This window comes from Salvelinus fontinalis, chromosome 4, assembly GCF_029448725.1.
Source record: "Salvelinus fontinalis isolate EN_2023a chromosome 4, ASM2944872v1, whole genome shotgun sequence".
Taxonomy (NCBI): domain Eukaryota; kingdom Metazoa; phylum Chordata; class Actinopteri; order Salmoniformes; family Salmonidae; genus Salvelinus; species Salvelinus fontinalis.
Window position 1 is genome coordinate 83055593 of NC_074668.1, and position 13550 is coordinate 83069142.

Below are 13550 nucleotides of genomic sequence, written 5' to 3' on the forward strand. Positions count from 1 at the left end.
TATCTATCTATCTATCTATCTATCTATCTATCTATCTATCTATCTATCTGTCTATCTGTCTATCTGTCTATCTGTCTATCTGTCTATCTGTCTATCTGTCTGTCTGTCTGTCTGTCTGTCTGTCTGTCTGTCTGTCTGTCTGTCTGTCTGTCTGACTGACTGACTGACTGACTGACTGACTGACTGACCGTGTTGTAGAGTTCCTCCAGACGGGGGATGGTAAGGAAGTGGTGGATGTTGACACCGTTCTCTATCAGCAGCTTGACGAAGTCCACCCTGTCCAGCACCAGGGCATCCATCATGGCCTGCTCCAGAGAGTTCACCTACAGTAGAGAAACACATTAACCACCTGCTCCACAGAGTTCACCTACAGTAGAGAAACACATTAACCACCTGCTCCAGAGAGTTCACCTACAGTAGAGAGACACATTAACCACCTGCTCCAGAGAGTTCACCTACAGTAGAGAGACACATTAACCACCTGCTCCAGAGAGTTCACCTACAGTAGAGAGACACATTAACCACCTGCTCCAGAGAGTTCACCTACAGTAGAGAGACACATTAACCACCTGCTCCAGAGAGTTCACCTACAGTAGAGTGACTCATTAACCACCTGCTCCAGAGAGTTCACCTACAGTAGAGAGACACCATTAACCACCTGCTCCAGAGAGTTCACCTACAGTAGAGAGACACATTAACCACCTGCTCCAGAGAGTTCACCTACAGTAGAGAGACACATTAACCACCTGCTCCAGAGAGTTCACCTACAGTAGAGAAACACATTAACCACCTGCTCCAGAGAGTTCACCTACAGTAGAGAAACACATTAACCACCTGCTCCAGAGAGTTCACCTACAGTAGAGTGACACATTAACCACCTGCTCCAGAGAGTTCACCTACAGTAGAGAGACACATTAACCACCTGCTCCAGAGAGTTCACCTACAGTAGAGAGACACATTAACCACCTGCTCCAGAGAGTTCACCTACAGTAGAGAGACACATTAACCACCTGCTCCAGAGAGTTCACCTACAGTAGAGAGACACATTAACCACCTGCTCCAGAGAGTTCACCTACAGTAGAGAGACACATTAACCACCTGCTCCAGAGAGTTCACCTACAGTAGAGAGACACATTAACCACCTGCTCCAGAGAGTTCACCTACAGTAGAGAGTCACATTAACCACCTGCTCCAGAGAGTTCACCTACAGTAGAGAGACACATTAACCACCTGCTCCAGAGAGTTCACCTACAGTAGAGAGACACATTAACCACCTGCTCCAGAGAGTTCACCTACAGTAGAGACACATTAACCACCTGCTCCAGAGAGTTCACCTACAGTAGAGAGTCACATTAACCACCTGCTCCAGAGAGTCCACCTACAGTAGAGAGTCACATTAACCACCTACTCCAGAGAGTTCACCTACAGTAGAGAGACACATTAACCACCTACTCCAGAGAGTCCACCTACAGTAGAGAGTCACATTAACCACCTACTCCAGAGAGTAGTGTACACTGTGAGTGTATTGATATGTTTGAATATAGTGTATTGATATGTTTGAATATAGTGTATTGATATGTTTGAGGGTGAATATAATGTATTGATATGTTTGAATATAGTCCATTGATATGTTTGAGGGTGAATATAGTATATTGATATGTTTGAATATAGTATATTGATATGTTTGAGGGGTGAATATAGTATATTGATATGTTTGAGGGTGAATATAGTATATTGATATGTTTGAATATAGTGTATTGATATGTTTGAATATAGTGTATTGATATGGTTGAGGGTGAATATAGTGTATTGATATGTTTGAGGGTGAATATAGTGTATTGATATGTTTGAGGGTGAATATAGTGTATTGATATGTTTGAGGGTGAATATAGTGTATTGATGTGTTTGAGGGGTGAATATAGTGTATTGATATGTTTGAGGGTGAATATAGTATATTGATATGTTTGAATATAGTATATTGATATGTTTGAGGGTGAATATAGTGTATTGATGTGTTTGAGGGTGTATATAGTATATTAATATGTTTGAGGGTGAATATAGTATATTGATATGTTTGAGGATGAATATAGTGTATTGATATATTTGAGGGTGAATATAGTGTATTGATATTTTTGAGGGTGAATATAGTGTATTGATATGTTTGAGGGTGAATATAGTGTATTGATATGTTTGAGGGTGAATATAGTGTATTGATGTGGTTGAGGGGTGAATATAGTGTATTGATATGTTTGATGGGTGAATATACTATATTGATATGTTTGAGGGTGAAAATAGTGTATTGATATGTTTGAATATAGTTTATTGATATGTTTGAGGGGTGAATATAGTATATTGATATGTTTGAGGGTGAATATAGTGTATTGATATGTTGAATATAGTGTATTGATATGTTTGAGGGGTGAATATAGTGTATTGATATGTTTGAGGTTGAATATAGTGTATTGATATGTTTGAGGGTTGAATATCTTGTATTGATATGTTTGAGGGATGAATATAGTGTATTGATATGTTTGAGTTTGAATATAGTGTATTGATGTGTTTGAGGGTGAATATAGTGTATTGATGTGTTTGAGGGTGAATATAGTGTATTGATATGTTTGAGGGTGAATATAGTGTATTGATATGTTTGAGGGTGAATATAGTGTATTGATGTGTTTGAGGGTTAATATAGTGTATTGATGTGTTTGAGGGTGAAAATAGTGTATTGATATGTTTGAGGGTGAATATAGTATATTGATATGTTTGAGGGTGATTATAGTGTATTGATATGTTTGAATATAGTGTATTGATATGTTTGAGGGTGAATATAGTGTATTGATATGTTTGAGGGTTAATATAGTGTATTGATGTGTTTGAGGGTGAAAATAGTGTATTGATATGTTTGAGGGTGAATATAGTATATTGATATGTTTGAATATAGTGTATTGATATGTTTGAGGGTGAATATAGTGTATTGATATGTTTGAATATAGTGTATTGATATGTTTGAGGGTGAATATAGTGTATTGATATGTTTGAGGGTGAATATAGTGTATTGATATGTTTGAGGGTGAATATAATGTATTGATATGTTTGAGGATGAATATAGTGTATTGATATGTTTGAGGGTGATTATAGTGTATTGATATGTTTGAATATAGTGTATTGATATGTTTGAGGGTGAATATAGTGTATTGATATGTTTGAGGGTGAATATAGTGTATTGATATGTTTGAGGGTGAATATAATGTATTGATATGTTTGAGGATGAATATAGTGTATTGATATGTTTGAGGGTGAATATAGTATATTGATATGTTTGAGGATAAATATAGTGTATTGATATGTTTGAGGATGAATATAGTGTATTGATATGTTTGAGGGTGAATATAGTGTATTGATATGGTTGAATATAGTGTATTGATATGTTTGAGGATGAATATAGTGTATTGATATGTTTGAGGATGAATATAGTATATTGATATGTTTGAGGGTGAATATAGTGTATTGATATGTTTGAGGGTGAATATAGTATATTGATATGTTTGAGGGATGAATATAGTGTATTGATATGTTTGAGGGTGAATATAGTGTATTGATATGTTTGAGGGTGAATATAGTGTATTGATATGTTTGAATATAGTGTATTGATATGTTTGAGGGGTGAATATAGTGTATTGATATGTTTGAGGGTGAATATAGTGTATTGATATGTTTGAATATAGTGTATTGATATGTTTGAGGGGTGAATATAGTGTATTGATATGTTTGAGGTTGAATATAGTGTATTGATATGTTTGAGGGTTGAAAATCTTGTATTGATATGTTTGAGGGATGAATATAGTGTATTGATATGTTTGAGGTTGAATATAGTGTATTGATATGTTTGAGGGTTGAAAATCTTGTATTGATATGTTTGAGGGTGAATATAGTGTATTGATATGTTTGAGTTTGAATATAGTGTATTGATATGTTTGAATATAGTGTATTGATATGTTTGAATATAGTGTATTGATATGTTTGAGGATGAATATAGTATATTGATATGTTTGAGGGTGAATATAGTGTATTGATGTGTTTGAGGGTGAATATAGTGTATTGATATGTTTGAGGGTGAATATAGTATATTGATATGTTTGAATATAGTGTATTGATATGTTTGAGGGTGAATATAGTGTATTGATATGTTTGAGGGTGAATATAGTCTATTGATGTGTTTGAGGGTGAATATAGTGTTTTGATATGTTTGAGGGTGAATATAGTATATTGATATGTTTGAATATAGTGTATTGATATGTTTGAGGGTGAATATAGTGTATTGATATGTTTGAATATAGTGTATTGATATATTTGAGGGTGAATATAGTATATTGATATGTTTGAGGGTGAATATAGTGTATTGATATGTTTGAGGGTGATTATAGTGTATTGATATGTTTGAATATAGTGTATTGATATATTTGAGGGTGAATATAGTATATTGATATGTTTGAGGGTGAATATAGTGTATTGATATGTTTGAGGGTGAATATAGTGTATTGATATGTTTGAGGGTGAATATAGTGTATTGATATGTTTGAGGGTGAATATAGTTTATTGATATGTTTGAGGATGAATATAGTGTATTGATATGCTTGAGGGTGAATATTGTGTATTGATGTGTTTGAATATAGTATATTGATATGTTTGAGGGTGAATATACTGTATTGATATGGTTGAATATAGTGTATTGATATGTTTGAGGGTGAATATAGTGTATTGATATGGTTGAATATAGTGTATTGATATGTTTGAGGGTGAATATAGTGTATTGATATGGTTGAATATAGTGTATTGATATGTTTGAGGGTGAATATAGTGTATTGATATGTTTGAATATAGTGTATTGATATGTTTGAGGATAATTATAGTGTATTGATATGTTTGAGGATGAATATAGTGTATTGATATGTTTGAGGGTGAATATAGTGTATTGATATGGTTGACTATAGTGTATTGATATGTTTGAGGGTGAATATAGTGTATTGATATGTTTGAATATAGTGTATTGATATGTTTGAGGGTGAATATAGTGTATTGATATGTTTGAGGGTGAATATAGTGTATTGATATGTTTGAGGGTGAATATAGTGTATTGATATGGTTGAATAAAGTGTATTGATATGTTTGAGGGTGAATATAGTGTATTGATATGTTTGAGGGTGAATATAGTGTATTGATATGTTTGAGGGTGAATATATTGTACTGATATGTTTGAGGGTGAATATAGTATATTGATATGTTTGAGGGTGAATATAGTATATTGATATATTTGAGGGTGAATACAGTGTATTGATATGTTTGAGGGTGAATATACTGTATTGATATGTTTGAGGATGAATATAGTATATTGATATGTTTGAGGGTGAATATAGTATATTGATATGTTTGAGGGTGAATATAGTATATTGATATGTTTGAGGGTGAATATAGTTTATTGATATGTTTGAATATAGTATATTGATATGTTTGAGGGGTGAATATAGTATATTGATATGTTTGAGGGTGAATATAGTGTATTGATATGTTTGAAAATAGTGTATTGATATGTTTGAGGGATGAAAATAGTGTACTGATATGTTTGAGGGTGAATATAGTGTATTGATATGTTTGAGGATGAATATAGTACATTGATATGTTTGAGGGTGAATATAGTGTATTGATGTGTTTGAGGGTGAATATAGTATATTGGTATGTTTGAGGGTGAATATAGTGTATTGATATGTTTGAGGGTGAATATAGTGTATTGATATGTTTGAGGGTGAATATAGTGTATTGATTTGTTTGAGGGTGAATATAGTGTATTGATATGTTTGAGGGTGAATATAGTATATTGATATGTTTGAGGGTGAATATAGTGTATTGATATGTTTGAGGGTGAATATAGTGTATTGATATGTTTGAGGGTGAATATAGTGTATTGATATGGTTGAATATAGTGTATTGATTTGTTTGAGGATGAATATAGTGTATTGATATGTTTGAATATAGTGTATTGATATGTTTGAGGGTGAATATAGTGTATTCATATGTTTGAGGATAAATATAGTGTATTGATATGGTTGAATATAGTGTATTGATATGTTTGAGGGTGAATATAGTATTTTCATATGTTTGAGGATAAATATAGTGTATTGATATGGTTGAATATAGTGTATTGATATATTTGAGGGTTGAATATAGTATATTGATATGTTTGAATATAGTATATTGATATGTTTGAGGGTGAATATAGTGTATTGATATGTTTGAGGGTGAATATAGTGTATTGATATGTTTGAATATAGTATATTAATATGTTTGAGGGTGAATATAGTGTATTGATATGTTTGAGGGTGAATATAGTGTATTGATATGTTTGAGGGTGAATATAGTGTATTGATATGGTTGAATATAGTGTATTGATATGTTTGAGTATGAATACAGTGTATTGATATATTTGAGGGTGAATGTAGTGTATTGATATGTTTGAGGGTGAATATAGTGTATTGATATGTTTGAATATAGTATATTGATATGTTTGAGGGGTGAATATAGTATATTGATATGTTTGAGGGTGAATATAGTATATTGATATGTTTGAATATAGTGTATTGATATGTTTGAATATAGTGTATTGATATGTTTGAGGGTTGAATATAGTGTATTGATATGGTTGAAAATAGTATATTGATATGTTTGAGGGTGAATATAGTGTATTGATATGTTTGAGGGTGAATATAGTGTATTGATATGTTTGAGGGTGAATATAGTGTATTGATATGTTTGAGGGTGAATATAGTGTATTGATATGTTTGAGGATTGAATATCTTGTATTGATATGTTTGAGGGATGAATATAGTGTATTGATAAGTTTGAATATAGTATATTGATATGTTTGAGGGTGAATATAGTATATTGATATGTTTGAGGATGAATATAGTGTTTTGATGTGTTTGAGGATGAATATAGTGTATTGATATGTTTGAGGGTGAATATAGTGTATTGATATGTTTGAGGGTGAAAATAGTGTATTGATATGTTTGAATATAGTGTATTGATATGTTTGAGGATGAATATAATGTATTGATATGTTTGAATATAGTGTATTGATATGTTTGAGGTTTGAATGTAGTGTATTGATATGGTTGAATATAGTGTATTGATGTGTTTGAGGATGAATATTGTGTATTGATATGTTTGAATATAGTGTATTGATTGTTTGAGGGTGAATATAGTGTATTGATATGTTTGAGGGTGAATATAGTATATTGATATGTTTGAGGATGAATATAGTGTATTGATATGTTTGAGGGTTGAATATAGTGTATTGATATGTTTGAATATAGTGTATTGATATGTTTGAGGATGAATATAGTGTATTGATATGTTTGAGGATGAATATAGTGTATTGATATGTTTGAATATAGTGTATTGATTGTTTGAGGGTGAATATAGTGTATTGATATGTTTGAGGGTGAATATAGTATATTGATATGTTTGAGGATGAATATAGTGTATTGATATGTTTGAGGATGAATATAGTGTATTGATATGTTTGAATATAGTGTATTGATATGTTTGAGGATGAATATAATGTATTGATATGTTTGAGGGATGAATATAGTGTACTGATATGTTTGAGGATGAATATAGTATATTGATATGTTTTAGGGTGAATATAGTGTATTGATATGTTTGAGGGTGAATATAGTATATTGATATGTTTGAGGATGAATATAGTGTATTGATATGTTTGAGGGTGAATATAGTGTATTGATATGGTTGAATATAGTGTATTGATATGTTTGAGGGTGAATATAGTATATTGATATGTTTGAGGATGAATATAGTGTATTGATATGGTTGAATATAGTGTATTGATATGTTTGATTATAGTGTATTGATACGTTTGAGGGTGAATATAGTATATTGATATGTTTGAGGGTGAATATAGTGTATTGATATGGTTGAATATAGTGTATTGATATGTTTGAATATAGTGTATTGATATGTTTGAGGATGAATATAGTGTATTGATATGGTTGAATATAGTGTATTGATATGTTTGAATATAGTGTATTGATATGTTTGAGGATGAATATAGTGTATTGATATGGTTGAGGATGAATATAGTGTACTGATATGTTTGAGGGATGAATATAGTATATTGATATGTTTGAGGGTGAATATAGTGTATTGATATGTTTGAGGGTGAATATAGTGTATTGATATGTTTGAGGATGAATATAGTGTATTGATATGGTTGAGGATGAATATAGTGTATTGATATGGTTGAGGATGAATATAGTGTATTGATATGTTTGAGGGTGAATATAGTATATTGATATGTTTGAGGGTGAATATAGTGTCTTGATATGTTTGAGGGTGAATATAGTGTATTGATATGTTTGAATATAGTGTATTGATATGTTTGAGGATGAATATAGTGTATTGATATGTTTGAATATAGTGTATTGATATGTTTGAGGGTGAATATAGTGTATTGATATGTTTGAATATAGTGTATTGATATGTTTGAGGGTGAATATAGTGTATTGATAAGTTTGAATATAGTATATTGATATGTTTGAGGGTGAATATAGTGTATTGATATGTTTGAGGGTGAATATAGTATATTGATATGTTTGAATATAGTGTATTGATATGTTTGAGGGTGAATATAGTGTATTGATAAGTTTGAATATAGTATATTGATATGTTTGAGGGTGAATATAGTGTATTGATATGTTTGAGGGTGAATATAGTGTATTGATATGGTTGAATATAGTGTTTTGATATGTTTGAGGGTGAATATAGTGTATTGATAAGTTTGAATATAGTGTATTGATATGTTTGAGGGTGAATATAGTGTATTGATATGTTTGAGGGTGAATATAGTGTATTGATATGTTTGAGGATGAATATAATGTATTGATATGTTTGAGGGATGAATATAGTGTACTGATATGTTTGAGGATGAATATAGTGTATTGATATGTTTGAGGGTGAATATAGTGTATTGATATGTTTGAGGGTGAATATAGTGTATTGATATGTTTGAGGATGAATATAATGTATTGATATGTTTGAGGGATGAATATAGTGTACTGATATGTTTGAGGATGAATATAGTACATTGATATGTTTGAGGGTGAATATAGTGTATTGATATGTTTGAGGGTGAATATAGTGTATTGATATGTTTGAGGGTGAATATAGTGTATTGATATGTTTGAGGGTGAATATAGTGTATTGATGTGTTTGACGTTTGAATATAGTGTATTGATTGTTTGAGGGTGAATATAGTGTATTGATATGGTTGAATATAGTGTATTGATGTGTTTGAGGATGAATATTGTGTATTGATATGTTTGAATATAGTGTATTGATTGTTTGAGGGTGAATATAGTGTATTGATATGTTTGAATATAGTGTATTGATATGTTTGAGGGTTGAATATTGTGTATTGATATTTTTGAGCATGAATATAGTGTATTGATATGTTTGAAGGTGAATATAGTGTATTGATATGGTTGAATATCGTGTATTGATATTTTTGAGCATAAATATAGTGTATTGATATGTTTGAGGGTGAATATAGTGTATTGATAAGTTTGAATATAATGTATTGATATGTTTGAGGATGAATATAATGTATTGATATGTTTGAGGATGAATATAATGTATTGATATGTTTGAGGATGAATATAGTGTATTGATATGTTTGAGGATGAATATAATGTATTGATATGTTTGAGGATGAATATAATGTATTGATATGTTTGAGGGTGAATATAGTGTATTGATATGTTTGAGGGATGAATATAGTGTATTGATATATTTGAGGGTGAATATAGTGTATTGATATGTTTTAGGGTGAATATAGTGTATTGATGTGTTTGAGGGTGAATATAGTGTATTGATATGTTTGAGGGTGAATATAATGTATTGATATGTTTGAGGGATGAATATTGTGTACTGATATGTTTGAGGGTGAATATAGTATATTGATATGTTTGAGGGTGAATATAGTATATTGATATGTTTGAGGATGAATATAGTGTATTGATATGTTTGAGGGTGAATATAGTGTATTGATATGGTTGAATATAGTGTATTGATATGTTTGAGGATGAATATAATGTATTGATATGTTTGAGGGATGAATATTGTGTACTGATATGTTTGAGGGTGAATATAGTATATTGATATGTTTGAGGGTGAATATAGTATATTGATATGTTTGAGGATGAATATAGTGTATTGATATGTTTGAGGGTGAATATAGTGTATTGATATGGTTGAATATAGTGTATTGATGTGTTTGAGGGTGAATATAGTATATTGATGTGTTTGAGGGTGAATATAGTGTATTGATATGTTTGAGGATGAATATAGTGTATTGATATGTTTGAATATAGTGTATTGATATGTTTGAGGGTTGAATATCGTGTATTGATATTTTTGAGCATAAATATAGTGTATTGATATGTTTGAAGGTGAATATAGTGTATTGATATGGTTGAATATAGTGTTTTGATATGTTTGAGGGTGAATATAGTGTATTGATATGTTTGAGGGATGAATATAGTGTATTGATATGGTTGAATATAGTGTTTTGATATGTTTGAGGGATGAATATAGTGTATTGATATGGTTGAATATAGTGTTTTGATATGTTTGAGGGTGAATATAGTGTATTGATATGTTTGAATATAGTGTATTGATATGTTTGAGGGTGAATATAGTGTATTGATGTGTTTGAGGGTGAATATAATGTATTGATATGTTTGAATATAGTGTATTGATATGTTTGAGGATGAATATAATGTATTGATATGTTTGAGGGATGAATATAGTGTATTGATATGTTTGAGGGATGAATATAGTGTATTGATATGTTTGAGGGTGAATATAGTGTATTGATATGTTTGAGGGATGAATATAGTGTATTGATATGTTTGAGGGTGAATATAGTGTATTGATATGTTTGAGGGTGAATATAGTGTATTGATATGTTTGAATATAGTGTATTGATATGTTTGAGGATGAATATAATGTATTGATATGTTTGAGGGATGAATATAGTGTACTGATATGTTTGAGGGTGAATATAGTATATTGATATGTTTGAGGGTGAATATAGTATATTGATATGTTTGAATATAGTGTATTGATATGTTTGAGGGTGAATATAGTGTATTGATATGTTTGAGGGTGAATATAGTGTATTGATATGTTCGAGGGTGAATATAGTATATTGATATGTTTGAATATAGTGTATTGATATGTTTGAGGGTGAATATAGTGTATTGATAAGTTTGAATATAGTATATTGATATGTTTGAGGGTGAATATAGTGTATTGATATGTTTGAGGGTGAATATAGTGTATTGATATGTTGAATATAGTGTATTGATATGTTTGAGGGTGAATATAGTGTATTGATGTGTTTGAGGGTGAATATAGTGTATTGATATGTTTGAGGATGAATATAGTGTATTGATATGTTTGAAGATAGTGTATTGATATATTTGAGGGTGAATATAGTATATTGATATGTTTGAGGGTGAATATAGTGTATTGATATGTTTGAGGGTGAATATAGTGTATTGATATGTTTGAGGGTGAATATAGTGTATTGATATGTTTGAGGGTGAATATAGTGTATTGATATGGTTGAATATAGTGTATTGATATGTTTGAGGGTGAATATAGTGTATTGATATATTTGAGGGTGAATATAGTATATTGATATGTTTGAGGGTGAATATAGTGTATTGATATGTTTGAGGGTGAATATAGTGTATTGATATGTTTGAGGGTGAATACAGTGTATTGATATGGTTGAGGGTGAATATAATGTATTGATATGTTTGAGGGTGAATATAGTGTATTGATATGTTTGAGGGTGAATATAGTATATTGATATGTTTGAGGGTGAATATAGTGTATTGATATGTTTGAGGGGTTAATATAGTGTATTGATATGTTTGAGGGTGAATATAGTGTACTGTGTGACGGCCTATCAGTAACCAGAACTGGTTATTTATTTACCCAGTTGCGTAGCTCCAGCTTCCTGGGGTCCGTCTCTTCCGGAGGTTCTGGTTTGGCCTTGCCTCCTTTGCCCTTCTTGACCCTTGCCTTCCCCTTCCCTGCCCCACCAGCTCCACCGCGGGCTGGGACCGGGCTCTTGGGCTTATCCTGGGATGCCGTAGTGTTGGCCGCCTGAGAGGTAGCACAGGAGGAGGAAAGCCCTTGTTGACCCAGTTAACACGGAGCTGTTACAGGACCTGCAAATGGCGATTGTTGTCTCACCATCACCGTTGCTTAGAGGTTCAGGGCTGTGTCCCAAATGGCATTCTATTCCCTTGTAGTGTGCACTAGTTTAGACCAAGTCCCATAGGGCTCTGGACAAAAGTAGTGCACTATGTTTGGGAATTTGATGCCATTTTAGGACACATCCTGAACCTCTAAGCAACGGTGATGGTGAGACAACAACCGCCATTGCAGGTACTGTAACAGCACCATGTAAACTGGGTCAACAAGGGTTAATTATTTTTGGAAAAATGGGCAGTTTTTCTGACTTGAGGTCTGCAAGCTGAACTTTATTTAAGCCGTATGATGCAGGCTTTATTCTAACCCATTGATGTCCATGAATGATTTAGGTGAAAGGTCAACTCTGAATCAGGCCCTGTTAGACCAGCATGGTGATGTTCATTACAACTCTGAATCAGGCCCTGTTAGACCAGCACGGTGATGTTCACTACAACTCTGAATCAGGCCCTGTTAGACCAACACGGTGGTGTTCATTACAACTCTGAATCAGGCCCTGTTAGACCAGCACGGTGATGTTCACTACAACTCTGAATCAGGCCCTGTTAGACCAGCACGGTGATGTTCATTACAACTCTGAATCAGGCCCTGTTAGACCAGCACGGTGATGTTCATTACAACTCTGAATCAGGCCCTGTTAGACCAGCACGGTGATGTTCATTACAACTCTGAATCAGGCCCTGTTAGACCAGCACGGTGATGTTCATTACAACTCTGAATCGGGCCCTTTTAGACCAGCACGGTGATGTTCATTACAACTCTGAATCAGGCCCTGTTAGACCAGCACGGTGATGTTCACTACAACTCTGAATCAGGCCCTGTTAGACCAGCACGGTGATGTTCACTACAACTCTGAATCAGGCCGTGTTAGACCAGCACGGTGATGTTCATTACAACTCTGAATCAGGCCCTGTTAGACCAGCACGGTGATGTTCATTACAACTCTGAATCAGGCCCTGTTAGACCAGCACGGTGATGTTCACTACAACTCTGGATCAGGCCCTGTTAGACCAGCACGGTGATGTTCATTACAACTCTGAATCAGGCCCTGTTAGACCAGCACGGTGATGTTCACTACAACTCTGAATCAGGCCCTGTTAGACCAGCACGGTGATGTTCACTACAACTCTGAATCAGGCCCTGTTAGACCAGCACGGTGATGTTCATTACAACTCTGAATCAGGCCCTGTTAG

At 32.7% G+C, this 13550-nt stretch overlaps 1 protein-coding gene across 1 annotated transcript in view; it reads right to left on the reverse strand.

The window, feature by feature from the left end:
* Nucleotides 1-13550, reverse strand: part of trpm1a (transient receptor potential cation channel, subfamily M, member 1a) — a 39858-nt gene that overhangs the window by 9967 nt on the left and 16341 nt on the right. Inside the window, exons 9-10 of the mRNA XM_055921643.1 lie at nt 12079-12249; nt 189-323 (exon numbers count right to left, since the gene is read on the reverse strand). Coding sequence (XP_055777618.1) covers nt 189-323; nt 12079-12249 — 306 coding nt within the window. The remainder of the gene's footprint in view (nt 1-188; nt 324-12078; nt 12250-13550) is intronic.